The sequence below is a fragment of the Desmodus rotundus genome, chromosome 8 (genome assembly GCF_022682495.2).
Source record: "Desmodus rotundus isolate HL8 chromosome 8, HLdesRot8A.1, whole genome shotgun sequence".
Classification (NCBI taxonomy): domain Eukaryota; kingdom Metazoa; phylum Chordata; class Mammalia; order Chiroptera; family Phyllostomidae; genus Desmodus; species Desmodus rotundus.
Window position 1 is genome coordinate 120,891,862 of NC_071394.1, and position 21,401 is coordinate 120,913,262.

Genomic DNA, 21,401 nt, shown 5'->3' on the forward strand with positions numbered 1-21,401 from the left:
TCTAATGATTTCTCATCTGATTTTTATCAGGCAAAAAGTTCTCAGGAAGACCTATGTGTACACTACTGACCAACAAGAGGTATGAGTTGCTCTATAACTGTGGGATTCAGCTGCTTCACATCGGAAGGCCTCTTGCTGCCTTCGAGTGCCTGATTGAAGCTGTTCAGGTTTATCATGCCAATCCCCGCCTCTGGCTTCGGCTGGCTGAATGCTGCATTGCTGCCAATAAGGGGGTGAGTGCTGCCTGGGTATCTTTTTGAATCCATACCCTCCACCTGACCACCAACCCTCCCCCCTGTTACCTGGAAAGCAAAAGATACTTGGGAACCTACAAGACCTCATCCCCTTTTTAACTCTCAGGGAATTTAGAAAAGATGGTCTTCTGTTCTTAAACAGCTGGACAACAGCAGGAACTAAAAGGTTCGTAAAGTCAGTCGTTAACATGCTGTTCTTGGTAAGTGTGGCAACTGATATCAGCAGCCCCATGAAAGAGCTGAAGCCAGTAGAAGGTCACGCCTGTTAGAACAGAGGTGGAGTAGCTGCTGGGGCGGGGGCTGTGCCATCTGCGGGTGTGAGATGGTGTGCGTGCACCTGGTGGTTAAGAGAAGGACTGTGGTAACTCGTGAGTGTGGAGAGAACGCCATTGCACTACATTTCCTTCAGTGCCTGGGCTTTACTTTTGGTTCAGTAAGTGGTTCAGAGCTCATGGATTACTGGGCTGTTTCTCTCTACGTGTTTGTCCACAGTGGCTATGAGAAATAAGCCAGTGTACATGGCGTGCATGCTTAGATTATCTCGAAATGGCAATGGGTGGAAGCCTTTGTATCTCAAGTGAGGAGTGGTAGTGGGAGGTGGAGGAAGACAGGTTGTATCAAAATTGCCAGGTGCCTGTATCACCCATTTCCTAACCATCCCCCTCCTACCCTTACTGTGCTCTTGGGGTCAATGGAGATTGGAGGGGTATGGCATGAAGTGTTGCCTGGCGTGGGTGATGGAGGACGTTCAGGCTCTCCTCCTGCTAAGCAGCACTTCCTGAGAAACCTCTGCAGGAACTAAAAGGTTCCAAGAGGTGTGTTTGCCTGGCAGTTTGAGCACAGCACGGGGCACAGGGAGGGTGTTGTCTTCGAGAGGCTTCAGCGATCCCTTCCGTTGTACTTCTCCTTCTACAGGACAGTCTTCTTACTGGGTAGTTGTTAAATGGACTGACAAACAATTCTAGGCAAAATTTGTACTTTTTTTTTTAAATAAAAGGCTCTCTAAAAATTGCTATTCTCTTTAATCCATTGATGAATTTAAGTGTTGGAGGCCATTCTACTGTACAGTGAATGAATGGAGACCAGGGAGTTACATCTTCCTGGGAGTAGAGACGTACATTAAGGTTTAATGTTTTCTTTTCAAATTACTTTGTTTATAGAAATAGTACTTTTTAGAATTGTCTTTGTTCTGTGGATAATGACGCCTTCCGTTTCCTTCTAAAAAGTTTTAAATTGTCATAAAGATGCCTTAGTTGTCACAACTTGGTGGATACCAGAACACTCATAGTCTGTCCTAATATAGATGTGCCTTAAATATTTATCTGTTCTTGTGTATGTTTCTCCTCCTCTTAAAAATTATCTGAAGTGACCTAAAAGATAGTAAGAACAACCCAAAACGCTCTCAAAGGCAGAAAGCAAAATCCCAAGACGAGCAACAATAAACTCCAAAGAAAATTCCCTCAAATTTCTTCCATTTAGTTAGGACAGAGGAGATGCTGAATGAAGCAGTTTGTGTCCTCAGAAAGAAATTTGTTTTTGAATAAAAACAGCCAACTTGCTAAATTGATGGTGCTAAGAAGATCATTTTGTCCTGTTTACTTGGCAGAAGTAGGGCTTATGTTTAGGTGGGGGGTAGTGTATGATACATGAGAAGAAATCTGCTAAATAACATCATAAGACTCAATTGCAGGGAGAGTATTTAATCAATGTAAGAGAAGGCTTTAAAAAAAAACAAAGTATATCACTTAGTTTTCTGAAAATGTACCGGTTTTTTTTTTCTGAGTTCTGAAATTCAGATTTGTTAGTGTTACTACTGCCAAGGCATTATAAAATAATGAATATTTTAATTACATATGATTCTTTAAAACTGATCTGGCACGCTTTCTGGCTGTCGGTGTATTATTAAAGATATGGTTTATTATCATGGAGTTCTAGGTCCATTCCATCATTGTTTTCATCTATTGTATCTCCAGAGCTAGCCAGGTGATCAGCTTGCGTGCATGGCCTTCAGGATCAGGGAAGAGAGTATAGATGAATCATTACAAATTTATCACCATCACTAGGAAAAGAAGTCAGAATGGAAGTCCTTCCTTCCAATAATGACTCAAAACAACCACTTTTTCTTATTTTTTATTAATAGTGTTCAACACAAATTTGTTCAAATTAGAGCAGTTAAGCATTATGTAACATGTTCTTTTTAAAGTGATTGTACAGTGAATCCTTGTTTTATTAAAAGTCATACTGGAGGCACAGCTATAACACAGTTACATTAGGGAGCACTAGGTAGCAATGCAGAAACATTGTATTTAGAGAAGGACTTATCTTCACAGGGCAGAGTTGAACTCTGCAAGTTCATATGTGTTGGCTCCATTTTGTGCCTGTATAGAAGAATCTGGATGAGTCTGTAAAATGACTAGTTGGGATTCCACCTGCAGTTGGATCAGAGGCAGTGTGAAGGAGGAAGAGAAATGAAATTGGTCCCAAACTCCTGTAATGGGATAATGTATCTTAGTGAAATACCCTATGTTTATTGATTTGAGACAGAAAAAGAGAGAGAAACATGCATTTGTTGTTCCACTTATTTATCCATTCAGTGTTTGATTTTTGTATGTGCCCTGACCAGGGATCAAACCTGTAACCTTGGCATATTGGGATGGCACTTTAATCAACTGAGCTCCCTGGCCAGGGCTTAGTAGACTTTAATGTATGTTTTATATGCATGCATACATACGTGCAAGTAGCTTTTACCACTTGCAGTTTAGCGTTTACAGGGTCTTAGGGTTTTAATTTACTGGAAGGCAAGAATTGTGACATATGTAGCTTATTAAAGTTTATATGTTATTGACAATTTAATTAATACATACTTTCAACCAGGAAGGGGGAAAATTCACTTTAGGAAGCAGAGCTGCCTCCCTTTTCTTTTTCACTGTGTTTATGTGAGTCTCTTTACTCTGACTTGAGGTGCCCAGAATATGCAGCATGGTACCTGGGGGTTGAATATTCCAAACAAATCATTCTAAATACATGCTCGAGTCATTCTTAAATCGCCTTTTCCCCTTGGAATTACCTCAAACCTCATATCAATTAAAATAAAGCAGATGTCAAAGACTTTCAGCCCCATGTCCTCTTTTCTTCAATACTGAGCGTATTTCCTTTATCACCAAAAACTCCACACTGATGCATGTTAAGAGCTTTGTTGAGTAACTGGTAAGGTATTAGATCGTTTTTCATACGCCATTCCACAGTTCCGTTAAATTAATTGGAAACCATTTGTATTTTGTAGACTTCTGAACAAGAAACTAAAGGCCTCCCCAGTAAAAAAGGAATTGTGCAGTCTATTGTTGGCCAAGGCTACCATCGTAAGATAGTTCTGGCGTCCCAGTCCATACAGAACACTGTGTACAAGTAAGTATTCTGCAGAGAGGAAGTGGATGTGCTTGGACTTATTATTGCACAGGAGGAGCTACCTTGTAGCTAGGTCTTATGGCTGTTTCAGAACAGGTCCATAGTGAATGTTACCTGACATGTGAGTTTGGCTTTATTGCATACACGGGTGCTGAAATTACTCACGGCCCAAGGAAGCCTGGTCTGGTCAGTGCCGTTACCCAGAATGTCCAGAAGAGGGCATCTTCATGTTTCCTCTTTAGAGTTTATCATTGTTAGCTTCTCCTTGAGGTGTTTTCTTGTAGCCCCTGAAGCTAATTCTTTGTATTAAGAGAAAAACGAACTGATATGTAAAGCATCCAAAGCACCATAAATCTGTCAAATATAAGAACCTTTAGTTAACGACTTAAATACAAACATCTTTATCTTGTATAAAGATTCCAATTTGGTGGTGTATTTCTAAAGTAAGTAGGCTTTGTAAAAAATTCACTGCTGCCCCCCCCCCGCCAAGATAAAAATTTCCTCAAAGTTTTTTAATAGTATCTAACACACAATATTTTGGTCTTAATTTATTTAAACTATAATGCAGGTTTTTTAAAAGACTTTATGTATTAACACATCACTTTCCTATGATTTCAAAATTGTTACTAATTTTCATATTTGTGTATTTTCAAAATAAAACTGATTCAGTTTGATATATCAAAGCAAAGAAAGTTATATAAAATCTCAACAAAATTAGACAAATCTCAACAAAATTAGTCTCTTATAGACAAGAGATAATGCTGCTTTTTCAAAAGTTTTTTTTTTAAGTCATTTTCAGCCCTGGCTGGTGTGGCTCAGTGGATGGAGTGTGGGACAGGTTCGATTCCTGGCCAGGGCACATGCCTGGGTTGCGGACATCCCCCGTTGCGGGGTGTGAGAGGCAACTAATCGATGTCACACATCCGTGATTCTCTCCCTTCCTTCCCTTCTCTTTAAAAATAAATGAATCTTTTTTTAAGTCATTTTCAAAAGTAAATAAGGCTCGAATGTGCAAATCTTTTCTTCCCTTGTTTCCAGTTCTTATTATGCCTGTCCAGTTGTCCCTTCCTTGTCTGTAGCTCCTCCGGTGATGTGTGTAGTGTGTATAACAGCGATCTGTACTCTCGGCACCTCACATAGACTACTTCGAATTGGGGTTTTTAGCATTCTCTTATACCTGCTCACATGAACGTTTCTACCTATCACAGGGCAAAGTCTCACTTACCATTATATTGGTTTTTCTTCTGATCGTGGAGAAGTATTATTTCTTCTTATGTTATTTACTTAGCTAATTTGGTTTTGTTCTCTTAAGTGACGGGCAGTCTTCCGCCATTCCTGTAGCCAGTATGGAGTTTGCAGCCATTTGTCTCAGAAACGCGTTGCTGCTGCTGCCTGAAGACCAGCAAGACCCGAAGCAGGGGAATGGGGCTAAAACCAGTAATCAGTTAGGTGGGAACCCTGAGAGCAGCGAAAGCAGTGAGACCTGCAGGTACTCCAATCCCTTTGAACCCCTCCCGGGCTCCATTAGCCTCTCTGTCCGCCTCTGTCCTTCGGGTGCGCTCCTACTGTCTGCAGCCTGAATTTCCAAAATTCTCCATTTGAATAATAAGAAAGGAAATTACGAATGTTTAAGTATTTCTGGAAGAGAAAAACAGGTGAAGGCGGAGTCAGGAAGAACATTGAAAGAGAAAAGTGGAAAGTAACAGCTCTTCAGTAGCAGGAGGAATAGTTGCAAGAAATCCTGCTGCAGAAGAAACAGTATTTTTTTACTTTTATTAAAATAAATACTTAAACCCTAAACCTATACCAATCTGTAAAAATTGGGAACGCTTATTCAGTAATAAGTCAACACCATCTTCAATAGAGGGGTCTTTTTACGCATGGCACTTCGAACTCAAGTCTCCCATCCCAGCATTTTTTCTTAATTTTAATAGAAGTGAGTGTGTAATGTAAAAAATCTGAAACAAAATTGTAGGACCTTTTCCCTCCATAAAGGGGTGACATTCTACCGTAGTTGATAGAATGCCTTCACAAGAATGAGGAATGTGAAAATCTCGGAGTGGTTTTCTTTGTATGGTGGAGATACTGTCCTCATTTGGAGGCTTTTAAAAGCAGTATTGCGTGCTGGGGGGGGGGGAACTAACATACATTGTAGTTCTAGCACATGAGCGATGCCGAGTTAGAAGCATATTTCATTGTTTTGGCTCTTTGACACTTTTGTCACAAAATATTGCATGGGAGTGAGGGTAGGGAAACAAAGTTTAGCATGTAACCATTTATTTGTTGCTCTTCATAATTGAGAGTCCATCTTTATTTTAGCAGTAAAAGCCATGATGGTGATAAATTCATTCCAGCTCCACCTTCTTCTCCGTTAAGAAAACAGGAATTAGAGAACTTAAAGTGAGTATCGAAACAAAATTACTGTTGCATTTATTGAAATAGCACATTGTTTTTAACCTCCCTTATTCTCTTAGCATTATGAATTACATGGGTGGAATGCCAGATGTTAAGCCAACCTTTCAAGCTTGTGACAAACACTACTAATCAGAACGTATTATCTTTATAGAATGTTGGGTTCAGTTTGTTAATATTCCCTTGTAATGTCTTTGGTCAGGTTTTGGTTTCGGGGTTATGATGAACATATAAATGAGTTGGGAAGTGCTTCTTCCTCCTCTGTTTTCTTAAAGAATTTGTATAAGATAAATATTATTTCTTGCTCAAATGTTTGGTAAAGTTCGCCAGTGAAGCCATCTGGCCTAGGGGTTTTTTCTGTGTGGGAAGTATTTGACAATGAATTCAAAATCTTCAAGAGGTGAGTGCTGTTCACATTTTCTACTTCGTCTGTGTCAGTTTGGGCAGGTTATATTGTTGTCTGTGTACATTATAAGCCCCATTATTATTGCTTTGAACAGTCGTGTGTATGTTAAGGAAATTAAAAGAAACACAGTAGTCTTTTATGTTTAGCTACATAAATACCATTCCTTGGTGACTTTAGTTTTTATAAGATATCATTTCCCTTCAGTGTGAAGAGGGGAAGACAGCAGGTCTTGTGTGGGTCTTGTTTTGCTCGGTGTTATTTTTTAAGTCTAGAATTGTCTTTATCTCATCTTTATTCTCGGAGGCTATTTTCACAGAACACACAATTCCAGATTGGTAGTAGGGTTTTTTCCCTCCTTTCAGTACGATCAGTCAGCTCTTCCCAGACTTCACCGCACCGCCTTCTGGCCCCCATAGTCTCTGGTTAGAAGTTCACAGTCATGGCATGTAGGTGGTATTTTCCCTCTGTCAGGCAGATTGTCTCTCTCTGTTTTCCAGCAGTTACGTTATGACGACTCCAAGTCTGATTTTGTTTGTTTTTAATCTTGCTTGGGGTTAGCTTGAGTGATGAGAGAGTACAGTTAAAATGTTAAGCTGCCCTGGCAGGTGTGGCTCAGTGGATTGAGCGCTGGCCTGCAAACCAAAATGTTAATTATATACTTCTTGTAGGTAGCATTGTAAACTGACATACTGCTTTTGGAAAGTGTTTCATTTATTCACATTTTGTTCCAGCAAACCTTAGTGCTGGTCTTGTGCCAGGTGCAGGGGAATCAAAGATAAAAGAAAGAAACGCCCTCAAAAGCAGATGGCCAGCACTTAGCGGAAAACGTTATTAGTTAATAGGTCGGTTGTTAGGTGGTGAGATTTGGGAAGTCTCCTTTCCTGTGATGATTGCGCATCCTTGTGAATGGAGGGTGATCTCACTTTAACATTTTGTGTTTCTTTCATTCTGCTCAACTGCTCAATCCGATGCCACAGTTTACTGGCCACCCGTATTGCTTGTTCTGTAAACCTTTATTTGTTCAATTTACCATTCTTACTGTGTTTTCCATCCTTTTCACTTTTACAAGAGTTCTTACACATTAGGAAATGGGCCTTTATCATTTGTCTGGTGACATTGTTTCTGATACTCAGTTATGGAGTAGAATTTTATTTTTTTAGAGTCATATTTATTAGTATCATTTTCTATCTGCCACACATGGATGTGGGGCCAGCCTACTCGTGACTCCTCCCCTCCTAGCAGTCTTGAGGTGGTATCTTCTTTACTTCGGTAGTTGGTTTCTTCTTTAATTCCATAGTTGTAGAACTTCCATTCAGCTTGATTTCTAATGGTTCTGAATGATGGTTGCTGTATAGCTTAGTTGTGATTTTGATGTGGTTGTGCAAGGAGGTGAACGTGTTTCCTGACACCATCTTGACCAGAAGTACTTCTTTACTTTTTTTTATTTCATGCAATGTTTAAAAGAAGAAAGTCCTTTGTGCCTCTAATATTTTAAAAATAATCCATCCTGGCTGGTGTGGCTCAGTGGATTGAGCACCAACCTGCGAAGCAAAAGGTGGCTGGTTCGATTCCCAGTCAGGGCACTTGCCTGGGTTGTGGACTAGGTCCCTGGTGGGGGGCACACGAGAGGCAACCACACATTGATGTTTCTTTCCCTTTCTTTCTCCCTTCCCTCTCTCTACAAATAAATAAAATCTTTTTTAAAATTATACCATAAATTCCCACTTTTCAGTGATACCCTCTCTGCCCTGGGGGTGTGTGTGTGTGTGTGTGTGTGTGTGTGTGTGTGTGTCCGTCCATATCCCCACAGTATCCAACGTCAGGAAGAAAGAATTAATCCTCCAATTATACAGAAGAAAATCTTAAGTCACAAACTTAGAAATGAGGAGTTGGTCATTTAAGGTTTTGAAAGTAGTTTTTTGGTTTTTTAAACTTGGCAACAATAGTTAAATTTTTTTCCAATTATCTTCAGCTATATTAAAATTTCTTGAATTCTTATTTCTTGTATGAATCATAAGATAGCAAGAAAATAAAAGTCAGACAAATTTTATGAAACAGTGGCAAAAACAAAATATACAGAAGAATATTTGCTGTTAAATGAAATAAAATTGAGTTTTTACAAAGCAATCAAATTTCAAGCAATCAAATTTCAACCATATAACTAAAATAACTCATTATGCTAGATTTTTGTCTTGAGTGGAAATGTGCAAAAAAAAAAAAAAAAGCAAATTAAAGCCAAACTGGGTTTGGCGTGAAGTGAACTGATAGGGAAGAGAAGTGGACTGTGAAGTTCAGCCAGGGCAATGTTTAGGAAAACACGCTAACTTACGGAAAAATGTACCATTTCCCCCCAGTTAGTCCCATGTTTCTAGGGATGTCACTGTGGAGCCACCCACATTTCATATTTACCGAAGGGTTCGTCTGTTTTTAGTAAGTTCTTTATACGGTGAAAATCCAGGTGCAGTCCTCTGCTGCTTAAAAACCTTTCAGCCGCAGACCCCATATCCGACAGCGGTCCCGTAAGGCCGTGGTCACACTGAAATACTCCGGTCACCTGGGGCCATTGGAGCACAGTGTGTTCACTCACGTGTTGGTGGCGATGAACCAACCACTGCTCTGCCAGTCGCATTACTTCTGTACAGTACATAATACTTGATAATAAACTACTGTGTTACTGGTTTATATATTTATTGTACTACACTCTCTATCGTCATTGTACTGTCTTCTATTTCTGAAAAAAAAAATTGCTGTACGACAGTATGTGCAGGGTGGCCCGCTTCTCAAAGAGTTTTGTGCCTTTCACGGCGGAATTGTTTGCTTCCCACACACCCTCGCAGGAGGATTGGGGATTTTCGGGGGAAATGAAATTACTTCCCTATTCTTGCGGCAAGGGGCGAAGGCTCTCCATAGGGAACTCCATCATCCTAAAGTGAGGCGAAGATGGGTTCCCTGGTATATAGTAACCTTTTTTTCTTACGGAGCAGATGGGAGAAAGGAAATGGAACAAGATGGAAGGAGCCTTAGGGTAGGTTTATAACAAGAACTGCTGTGCAAGGCAGTAGTAATGCATCGGGGAGACAAATGGTGCAGGGAAGGGGCCGTAAAAGATTTGTGTCGTGATTTTTAAAGCTATAAATGCTCACGATGCAGTTGGGCACAATGAAGTGCGGTTCTGTGGCCGGAGCCAGCTGTCCTCCATCGAGGGGAGCATCCGAGCGCATTGGTTTTGTGGACATCGCGATTTCTTAGAGATTTCCTCTTGTTCTGACCTGAATTCTTTTATGTGATTGGAAATGTGTGTGACTAGTGTATAGGTTGGTTTTTATGGACTATTATACTTGACCCCTTGTGCCCCATAATACCCAAGACACCAATGCAAAACCTCATTTCCTATTTCTAGCATAACTAACATGCAGTAAATTATCAAGAGTGTTCTGATGGCCACTGCTTATGGTGTGGGTTCACAGCCCTTTGAGTATTTTTCAGTTTTGTTCATTTGCACATAAATGAAGATGGCTCCAAAAATATTAATTCTAACCAGGTTACATGTATGTTTTCAGAAGGCATGTGACACCTGGGGCAATTGTGGGATTCTATATTAACATCAAGGTAGGTTTCAGGAAAATGTTCTCACAATTAAAATAGGAATATATCCCCAAATCAGGGAACAGGTCTCAGAGATTAACTGAATGGTTTAATTGTGAGGCTCAGATGAACGAAGGGGCACTGATAGGATGGGTCGGGGAAGGCGTGTATGTAATGACGGGGGAGAGTAGTGCCTGGGGTCCCAAGCCACTCAGCTCCGCAAAGCCATCGGTTTCCTTCGGTCAGCAGAGCACATAAACGGATTCTGCAGTCTTCAATTAAATAAATACTCTGATTCCAAGTTTTTAAAATAAAAGATGATTCTGTTTCTAGGTATTCAGACAAGAGAAATAAAAATGTGTCCACACAAGAATTTCATAGCAGCTTTGCTCCTGATAGACAAAAACTAGAAGATAACGCAGGTATTCATCAGTAGGAGAATGGGTAGCTGATCTGTCGTTCACGCTGTATGTTGGAGTGCGACTCAGCTGTAGAGAGGAAGGAATTGCTGGTGTCCAAGTTAACGTGATTTGAGTCTCAGAACATTTGTGGGGGGTTTTTTACTTAGTATAAGATACATACTACTTAATTCCATTTATATGACAGACAAAACTACAAAAAATAATATATTTTCATGGAAATTAGAACAGCGGTTGGGGAATTGGAAGGGATCATTCTGGGATGTATCTCAATTAGGTTGGTGATTATGTATATCCGAACTCAGCAAGCTGTACACTTAAAATGGTGTATTTTAATGTATATAAATTATACTTCACCTGAAGTTTTTAAAGGTATTTTGAAATTTTACAAAATTAACATAATTCTAAATATATTCTTTTGGGAAATGTTATTTAACCACTAATGATTAATAAGTGATCGGTTTCCCTTACACATCATTTATGAAGTGGCATGACACGGAAAACTTGGGTTTCTTAACCAAAAAAAACCCAGAAAACAATTCCTCTACTTGCATTTAACATGTATTTCTTAGATTCCAAGTGCAGTATTCACTGCCAAATCCACTCACCACATGTGGCTACTGAGCGCATGAACTGTGGCTGGTGAAGGTGTGATACCCAGATTTCAGAGGGAGAAAAAACAGGTTTCAGAACTCACTACCCAAAAGTGTAAAATATCAATAATCTTTGTATTGAGTATATTTGAAAGTTTTAAATATATTGGATTAATTAAAATATGTAAAATTAGCTCTGCCTGTTTATGCTTTTTTAAATTTGCCAACTAGAAAGTTCTAAATCACACTTACAGCTCCAGTTATGTTTCTGTTGGACAGAACAGCTGCACAGTTTTTGAGCTGCTCGAAGAGTTGTATTTGTTGACATGGTTTCCACAAATGTGTGATACTGTTTCTGTGCCACTTTCCTCTCGTACCACAAATTTTAGCTGAATATCTCTTCAGAAAAATGTTTATCTTTAAAAGGCCTAATGTCCAAGTGAATCTTAGAATAGAAGCTTGTGCAGGACTGATATTATGGCCATATGTTTTGAGTTAATTATTAATGTTGCCACATGCATTTGGCGATAATGATTTTCTTGGACAGCGATTGGTTTGTAAGATTTTGTTTTTTAAAACAAAAGTCAAGCATTTATTGATTCTCTACTGGTATATTTTAAAAACAGTTTTATTGAGATATAATTCACACCATACAATTTACCCATTTGAAGCGTACAATCAGTAGTTTTCAGTGTATTCACAAATATGTGTACCTTTCACCACAATTTGAAAACACTTTCATCACCTCAAAAATAAACCCGCCACCTTTTAGCTAAAACCCTTCTGCCCCCAGTCTGCAGTCCTAATTGATGTACTTTCTCTAGAGATTTTCCCATTTAGACTCCCATATGGATGGACCCATATGAATGTGGGCTTTTGTGACTGGCTTCTTTCACTTAAGATACTGTTTTCATAAAGGACCCATGGACATGGACAACAGGGTGGGGATTGACTTGGGTGGGGGAGGAGCGGGGGAGGGGTGAGCAATGGAAAAATTGGGACAACTGTAACAAAACAAAATTTTTTAAAAAATAATGTGCCCTGGCCAGTGTGGTTCAGTGGATTGAGTGCGGGCCTGCAAAGCAAAGGGTCACTGGTTCGGTTCCCAGTCAGGGCACATGCCTGGTTATGGGCCAGGTCCCCAGTAGGGGGCGTGAGAGAGGCAACCACACATTGATGTTTCTCTCCCTCTCTTTCTCCCTCCCTTCCGCTCTCTCTAAAAATAAATAAATAAAATATTTAAAATAATAATTTTTAAAAATAATGTTTTCAAGGTTCATCCAAGTATCATGTATCATATTTTATTCCTTTTTATTGCCAAATATATTCATTGTATGGACATACCACATTTTATTTATCATTTCATTCATTGATGGACATTTGGATTATTTCCATCTTTAGGCTGTTGAGAACAATGCTGCTATAAACATTAGTGCACAAGGTTTTGTGTGGGCATGCGTTTATTTTTCTTGGATGCAGACCTAGAAGTAGAATTGCTGCGTCATGTGGTAATTCTGTTTAATCATTTGAGGAACTGCCAGGCTTTTTTAAAGTGGCTGCACCTGTACAATCCCACCACTCACGTATGAGTGTTTCAGGTTCTTCGAAGCCTCACCAGCACTTGTAATTGGCCTTTTGTTATTATTGTTATTGTTGTTGTTGTCGTTGTTGTACCTTGTAGTGGGCGGGAAGTAGTATCTCCTTGTGGTTTTGGTTTTCATTTCCTTGAAGACTAATGAGGTATAGCATCTTTTTGGTTATGTAATGGGCATTTGTATTACCTTCCTTAGAGAAGTGTTTATTCAGATCCTTTGCCTATTTTTTTTAACTGGGTTACTTACCTTTTTGTTATTAATTTATGAGTTCTTTATATATTCCAAATACAGGACCCTTATCAGGTATATGATTTACAAGAGTTTCATAGTTCTAAGTGCTTACGTTTAGGTCTTTGATCCATTTTGAGTTAACTTTTGGGTAGAGGATGAGATAAGGGCTCGACTTAATTCTTTTGCATACTGGTATCTTATGAATAATAAATAAGTTCATTCATAGGATTAGTCGCTATTAACATTTCATGTTTGCATGTGGTTTAATCCCTGTCGTAGGTATGGACTGGTCTTCCATGTAGCTTTTTATAGGACATCTTTGTTGTCCATTCCGAGGTTGTGATATTAGCTGAAATTTTAATTTCTGAAACTAAAACGGAGGCTGCTGGGGAACCGGGAAAAGAGTAGAACAACTGGCGAAGGGAGGAAATAATGTTGAGGCTAACGTGGGCGACATCTGTATGAAAAATTAGAGAATCAAAGCATGTAACATAAAAGTGCAACTCAGTTTCTCTCTTTTTTTTAATTAGAGGCTCAAAAGTGGATAAAAGGAAATGTCCAGGCCACATTTAATGAAGCCCAGTTACGTTATTTCACAAGTATAAGTTGTAGAACCTGTATTAGTTCGTTTAGACTTTGATGTAACACTCAGTGAATTATTTCCCATTCGGTTAAAAAGGACCGCCCATGGCCCCATGTTTGTAAGAGAAAATGAATCAAACAAATGGTCGATAACATAAATATTATAGACAGTTTTAGTGTACTTAAGGAATCATATTTCTTTTGGCATTAGCCTAGTTGTTCTCTTGTATCTCACGAGACACACCTAAAGCAGGATTGTGGCTAATAATCTTTGGAATCTCCTATTGCTCTGGCTCCAGCCCCGTTTCAGTCTGATAACCAAGTACGTCCCCACTACACCGTGTCCATCTAACCCGCTCTATCGAAGAGACCTCTGCGCCTGACGCTTCCTTCCGGCACCCGCAGTTCGCGTTCGCTCTGGCGTGAGTCACATCTGCGTCCCTGTGTTTCATTTGGACAAATGTGATCCGATTGATTACAGGCCAGAGTTGGAGTAATTCTTCAGTGGCCTGCCCCTCTGTGGAAACCCCACAGGCCACTGCTGACATCAGACAAATCATTTAATCCCTCTGGGCTTTACTTTTCTCTTCTGGCAAATAAGTAAATTGGATTGGGTGGACTGGGTTCTCTGAGATGCTAGATTTGGCTAAAAAGAATAACTTTTCAGCTTCCTTGTACTGGCCTATTTGTTTTGGATTTGGGTGTGTTCGTCAATAAGATTCTTTTTTGCACAGAACTGTTCCTAGAAAGCAAAACATTTACAGAAGACATGACATGAAAAATTTACCTAATTTAACTTAAATTTTCTTAAGAGTTCAAAGTTGACAGGTTTAACATTTTCTAGATGGTTGTAGACAAATGGAAACAGCTTGAAATATTTTTTTTGAAATTTTACAATTCAGTAGCATATTCAGGGTATTGGAAGAAGTTCTCCTACTGGGTTTTCGTAAGTGCCGCACGCTAACCGAGTGCCACCGGAGCTCCTCTGCCTGGACTTTTGCGGTCAAGTTTTCGGACAGTGTTTGTTATGAGGTCGCTTTGTGGACTTGTTTTCCTTTGACCAGTGTGACTTCCTGGACTTACCCCCATTGTCACCTCTCCCTATATAATAAGGGTTAAACTATGTCAGACACTTGTTTTAGCTTCATTTAATTTACAGAGAATACGGCTTGACGAATTTTAATGCCCAGTCTTGTATAGCTTGTTGCTGTAATTTGGTGCTTTGAGGAAAGTTGTTTTTCCCCCATTTTCTTTCTTCTCCGTCCTTTTCTTTTCCAAGGGCTGGCGATCTGTGGGCCCAGAGCCAGCTCCTCCGGCAGGAGGGGAGAGTGTGGGGTTGTGACAGATCGGCCGCAGGGGGCCGAAGCTAGCGTGTCTCTTCCTTGAGGTGTCGTTCTTCCAGTCTGCTGACCTGTCACATCCACTGAGGGCCTGGCAAAGCAGATTGGACAGTGGCTCGGGGAAGTAGTGGGACAGGGGTGGGTGCAGGGGGTGGGGGGGTGAGGATATTAAGTAGCAACTATCAAAAGTAAAGTGATTTCTCCAGAGGCTTAGTAGGTAAAGCCACGCATGTTTTCGGTGTCCCTGGTGTGTGGGAATTATGCAGAACAGTACAGGATTGTTCCCTGAGAGGAAAAGGAGGCTGAGGGAGAGGGTACTGAGAGCGGGGGAGGTGGGGTGAGGGTAAGGCGCAGGGAAGTGCCACGTAAATGTTACTTTGGAGTTTCATGCAGTGGAACTTGCTTCATCCTAATGTTTCTTGATCAGAAAGCCATCGTTTACATATTTAAGTATTTTTTTAATAGAAAGACTGTTTTACTATTAGAATCTTTCACCCTGTTGTGATTTGATATGATATGTCATGGGAAAGGGGGAGGCAGTGGAGAAAAACAGATTTTTACCTTGTACATAATTATAGTTTGGACTTCCGGAGAAGCAGAAGCCTTGCCACAGATATTACAAGGCTGATTTCTGGACCCAAAGTGGACCTGACAGGGGGCTGGAGCGGGGATAGCCACCCCCCTACTGTCGGGAGAGGCCGGGGCAGACCTTTCCCAGTGGGCCTGCCTGAGGCGAGGCTGTCCTAGACTCCAGGACCAAGACACTCGGGTGGCTCCCCTGGCTGCGGGAACTAGAAGGAGGCCGCTCGGTCAGCAGGGGGCCTGCCCCAGAGGGCCAGGCGAGGCTCTCGGAGCCTGCTGACGTAAATGTGCAACTTTGAAAACAGTGGTCTTCTGTGCATACCCATCACACACCTACCGCAGGCGGTGAGAGACTGCTCTAGCCTTTGTGCAGGGAGCAAAAGATGGGGGCCTCTCCTTGTAAGGAGCGTGCGTTTTGCCCCCATCTTTGGCAAAGTCACAAATGAAAATGGATATTAGACTCTGTGACTGTCATTCATATAGGGCCTGAATTGGTGGTCTTCTCAGGCCTCTGGAAAACCTAACCGAGGGCTTTAAAATTGAAGCCTTTTTCTTCATAAGCAATGCATACCTGACTGATAAATGAGTGTTCATTGTCATTTTAAAATAAAAACCACAAGTAAACCAGAAGAGGAGACTAAATTACCCTAATCCCTAATCTCACGACACTGGGAGTAACCCACTGAAGTGCTTCTGAAAGTGGGAGATAAGTAGCCAGCGCCTCCTCCCTCCTGAGTCGTCTCTGAGGGCGAAGACTCCCCACCCCCACGGGGGGGGGGGGGGCATGGCCACAGGGGGGTCTGCGCGCAAAGATGGCGGTTGAAGACCCGGGATATTGACGCCAGGCTTGTTAGAAAATCTTTGGAAGTGACACCACTTGCCTGCTCTTAAATTATTCTCTGTGAACAGGGTTCAGATTTTCAATTATGTGCTCAGCAACAAAATTTAAACTTGTAATATTTAGATTATGTGGTTTTCTTCCTTTTTAAAATGACTATAGCAGGAAGACTTTACTTTCAGGGGTTATTGCTATAGTTCGTTAAAATGACAGAAGGCACATATAGGTGCATAGTTATATATGTAGTGGAGAAGTCGTAATGTAATCTTTCTACTTTGTTTTTAGGGCAGTCTTGTGAGTTGATAGAGAAGCACTCTGATAGGATGGGAAGAGCAGTGAGTAGTTGAGAGTCCACAGTGCTGAGTGTTAGCCTGAATCTAATCATGTGTTCTAAGCTAGAGAATATGTGATCGCTTTGACTCTCAGTTTCTCTGCTGATCAAACAAGGAACCGCGTTAGGCAGTCTGTCAGCCCTACCATTGTAGCCTGCGACCTTAAATGTCAGTTCCCTTTGCCCTCTCTGAGGCCAGGCTACCTTTCTGTGTTGTTAGAAGTTGAGGGGCTGCTTTTCCGTTAGTGGGTCATTTCCCAAGGTTCCAGCAGCCAGGGCTGAGCCAACGAGAGGAAATGGCAGACTACTCCTGAACTGGCCCAGCTGTGCTTTTACTAGACGGGCCGTTTCTAGTCAGAGGACTTCAGAGCATGAGAAGACTACAGTGATGTGGTTACATTCTTCCTGAGACTGAAATCACAACCTAAATGTACTTAATGATATACATATGTATTATAATGTATAAACATACCTCCAAACCCTGTATCTAAGTCAGGTCATTGGTGGCCCGCCATTCAGACTTCATTCCTAGTTGACAAGGGTTTATTTTAAGATTACTTTGTGGAACTGTCGTTTAACATTCAAGTGATCTATTAGTATCAGGTCTTTAGCCAGACCTACTTTAGATGAGCTGCACGTTATGTAGAAAATCAAACAGAAATTTAGGTTTCCAACACAACTTAGCAAAATCAGTGTAACTTAAATTTTTTATTTTCACATTAATTTATTCATCCTGTTTTTTTTTTTCTTGAATATTCAGGACAATAGTGCCTATATGACTGAAATTCTTTTAGATACTTGTGACATTGTTGCTCAGTGAAAACTAGGGACTTTTAATAGGCTCAGAGATGAGCACTTTATGTAGCTAAGTTAAATGGATTTTTAGTAAGTTAATTGTATTTCTTAACAAAGTCACAAATATGTGTAGGAGGACTAACATCTGCTTCTATGGCTTTATTTATAGGATGTTAAAAGAAATGTTACATTATTTTTTACAGGCTAAATATATATTGTAACTCTCTTTGGTTAATTTGTTGGAGACAGGGTCAATTGGATGGAAGCTAAAGATGATTTAGGTAAATAGCTATACTGTGCTTCAGACAGTAGTTTTATACGTCATTTTAATTATTTACCATTAGTGTTGTGGCTTCTTTTCTGCTTTCCTGGTACCCAGATTGTCACAGTCATAATTAGGGTGTTCTTTCCTATGTAACAAATGTAACTGCTGCCAGTTTTGCAACTCCGGTCTTCAGCCCTTCCCTTTTCATGTTGCAGATGCTCCATCCTGGCCTGTAGTGCCTACGTGGCTCTGGCTCTGGGTGATAACCTCATGGCTTTGAATCACGCAGATAAACTTCTTCAGCAGCCCAAGCTGTCCGGCTCTCTTAAGTAAGTGTGACTTGCCCTGCGTGTCCCTGGTTTGTTTCGTTTGCAGGTTTTCAGTTAATGTGTGGTGCACGTTGCTGCTTTTTACTCCCCCAGTGGAGTGTGTACTATCTAGGGAAAGCAACTGATCATTTCATGGTTGGTGGTGAAATTTTTTCACTTTTTGCCCCTCAAGGGGTAATGGAAATGGCACTTGCCGCCTCAAGGATTAGGCAGAAACTTTGGCCTCTTTAGTGTCTATCACTGGGTTTGACTCAAACATATCACCACAGCATATTGTCACACGTTAGCCGCAAAGTAAGATGAGGTTATAGAGACAGACTGATAGACAGAGAGCTGGCTGACAGCTCGGGGGTAGGGGCGGGCGTGGTGGGTGGCAGGATCAAGCAGAAAGAAAAAGGACTCACGGGCACAGACGAGTGTGGTGGTTGTGGTGGGGGTCAGGGGGGTGGGGGGAGGTGGAGGGGGGTATAAGGGTAATAAATGATAAGGAAAAAATAAACTATTAAAAATAATAAGATGAGTCCTCAGAAGACCCACAAAAAAAGGAGCTTGGTCACCGTGATAAATCTCTTTTGAGGAATGCAGTTGAAATAGACAAATAAGAATTTTAAAATATTTTCCCAAATTACTCTACCATTTCCTGAATACATGAGTTTTATTCAGACATTTTCGTTGCCTGCTTAATAATAGTATCATTGCCATTCTAGAACTCCCTAAAGCACACCGTCATCTTTTATGGAATTGAGTGAGTCGCAGCGCGCAATCTTTGTGTAATGCTGATGCTAAAAACATTGTCCAAAGCCACAGATACTCTGTGTAACACTTCGCAGTTGTTTTTTCATTCATCCCGGGGGTATGTTCTTACAATTTCCAAAGTATAATGCTTACTCATTTGCCTTTTTGCGGTCACTGTTTATAAAGTGCGGCACTTAGAATTTGAGATTATACTCTGAGGAATGATTGTGTAAATGTTTATTTTTGCCTTTGCAAAAAATACTTTATACAAGCACCTAAGATTAACATTGATTAAGGCTGTTTCAGGCCAGTGTTCCGCAAACGTAACTGCTGCGTCCAGTACGTGAGACTTGGTCACAATTCAATATAAGGGAACTCCTGCTCTCTTTGAGAAAAGTTTGTCTGACATTCAGGCCTGGGGGGTCCTGAGTTCCGCCCAAGGCCGCTGGGTTGCCTCTGAGAAGGTGCCTCGGTCCTCACTGCCCAACCCCATGAAATACCAGAACGCAGCTGCCACAGGAATCGCAGTGTTTCGACTGCGGCCTGCGTGGGCATTATTAGAGTAGCATCTTGTTTTTCTTTTAAACAGAAATGAAACATAGCCCTGACTAGTGTGACCCAGTGGGTTGGGTGTCCTGCAAACCAAAAGGTCACTGGTTCAGTTTCCGGTCAGGGCACATGCCTAGCTGTGGGCCAGGTCCCCGATTGGGGGCACGTGAGAGGCAGCTGATTGATGTTTCTCAGGCACATCAATGTTCCTCTCTCTCTCTTCCTCCCTCCCCTTCTGTCTAAGTTAATAAATAAAATATTTTTAAATAAATAAAGAGATCTGGAATGATTAATGTGCATAAATGCCAGAATATGGTCCATTTGAAAAGAGCCCCAGTTTTGGGGACCCATGGCCCATGTGGACAGACTCGGTTGGGGCAGGTTTACTAGAAGAGGTGAGAAGTTAGATAATGGCTTGTGGAGATGGGGCCCAGCTTTGAGCCCAAGAAGGCAAGACCAGGCATGAGCAGTGGGTGTGCTCTGCCCAGGACACTGTCGGGTAGGGACAGAGGATCTCTGGGGGAGTAAGAATATTGACCGGATGTAGGAAAGTGGGACCAAACTGTGGAGAGCTTTAAATCGGTCAAAGTCTACTTTGTTTTGTTCTCATGTAGAAAAAGTCATTAAGATTTTGAGCAAGGGCGTAACATGTCTAAAGCCTGTTTTAATTTTGAGAAATCAGTCAGGTGATCCTGGGGGGGTGGCCTGAAGTACGAGACTGGGAGAAGCAGGCTGGTGTGTGAGCCGGGAGGATGTGCAACCTGCTTAGCATCACGGGCGCAGAACAGGTGATTAGGAAAGCAGGCAGCCTTGGGAAGGGAAGCCACATAGGCGCAGCTCAAATCTGGCCTCAGTCTGGTCTGGCCTCTGGTGCGTTTTGGCTTTTCCGCCAGCGGACACCGGGGGACTCTGACTCTGAGGCCTCACTCGATGGGCGTTCCTCCTTGGACTTGCCTCTTATTTCAGAACCTCATTGACTCCCTAGGCTAATATTATTTTCTGTATAAGTAGAGCAGTATAAATTTGCCAATTCTGAACTGCTTTCTTAATTGATATGTGTAATTTGTACCTACTTAGCTAATATAAAATGATTATTGTATATTTTTAGATAATTTTAAAGAGATAAAATTTAAGTGACCCTTAAATGATCCATTTATAAACTTAGATTTCAATTCAAAGACTTGAAATACATGAAACATATACCAAACCTTATTGTACATTGGGTGTTTTGCGATGACCTACTTTTCAGTTTGAAATCTTCTTTTCTTTAATTTTAGGTTTTTGGGTCATTTATATGCTGCAGAAGCCCTCATCTCTCTGGACAGAATATCTGATGCCATTACTCACTTGAACCCGGAGAATGTCACTGATGTCTCCTTAGGGATCTCTTCAAATGAGCAGGACCAAGGTTAATGAGGACACAGTTGATCAGAGGCGGTCACCATTCCCACTCCTGGTGTATCTCGGGATGTGTGGGAATACCAGGGCCCAGTTGTGAAGGGAAGGAAGCTTCAGGACGGCTCTCGACGGTTTTGTCTGTAATGATTTTGTAGTAATCGTTTGCTAAGTAGACCTAGGAGTTGATTATCTTACGGTCTAAATTCTAGCTTTTAAAAGGCTGATAGTATTTAGGACTATTCATTTTGATTCTCATACTCTATTTTTCTCTCCGGAAGGATTCCACAATCTACAGGAAGGTAAAGTACTCCATTCAAAAGTCAGTTTTAAATCATGGCTAAGTTTTTTTGAGGGAGTGAGACTGGCATTCACTTTATTTAAGGTTATTTCTCAGATATGATGTGGTAGGTGGTGGCATTCTGATGTCTTTTAATAGAACATCCTCCACAAGAAAAGTAAACACAGTTACAGTTGCCTTGATATTAGATTTTCATTTCATAAAGAAAATCAGGTTCTTAGGATATATACTGTTTTGTCCAGCTTCCTCACATTTATTTTCATGTGTTTGTAGGATCGGACAAGGGAGAAAATGAAGCAATGGAGTCCTGTAAGTGGGAAGTTTTCTAAATGCTTACGTAGCCTGGCCTGCATCCCCAAGGTTTAGACTGGAGCCTTCTGTGTCCTTCATTTCTCAGCCTGAGGAGCAGAGCTGTGCTTTTGCCCAGCAGCCCCTGGGGCAGTGGACTGGGTTGCTCCC

The 21,401-nt window shown here is 41.0% G+C and overlaps 1 protein-coding gene across 4 annotated transcripts in view; it reads left to right on the forward strand.

Annotated features, from left to right (window-relative positions):
* The window catches only part of CNOT10 (CCR4-NOT transcription complex subunit 10), a 56,120-nt gene that overhangs the window by 29,928 nt on the left and 4,791 nt on the right, over positions 1 to 21,401 (forward strand). For 3 of the 4 annotated variants that reach the window (XM_024565779.3, XM_045199817.3, XM_024565780.3), the window contains 7 exons: positions 31 to 233; positions 3,538 to 3,659; positions 4,972 to 5,148; positions 5,979 to 6,059; positions 17,849 to 17,962; positions 20,524 to 20,654; positions 21,216 to 21,251. In XM_024565779.3, coding sequence (XP_024421547.2) covers positions 31 to 233; positions 3,538 to 3,659; positions 4,972 to 5,148; positions 5,979 to 6,059; positions 17,849 to 17,962; positions 20,524 to 20,654; positions 21,216 to 21,251 — 864 coding nt within the window. The remainder of the gene's footprint in view (positions 1 to 30; positions 234 to 3,537; positions 3,660 to 4,971; positions 5,149 to 5,978; positions 6,060 to 17,848; positions 17,963 to 20,523; positions 20,655 to 21,215; positions 21,252 to 21,401) is intronic. The other variant, XM_045199818.2, reaches the window with a different exon arrangement.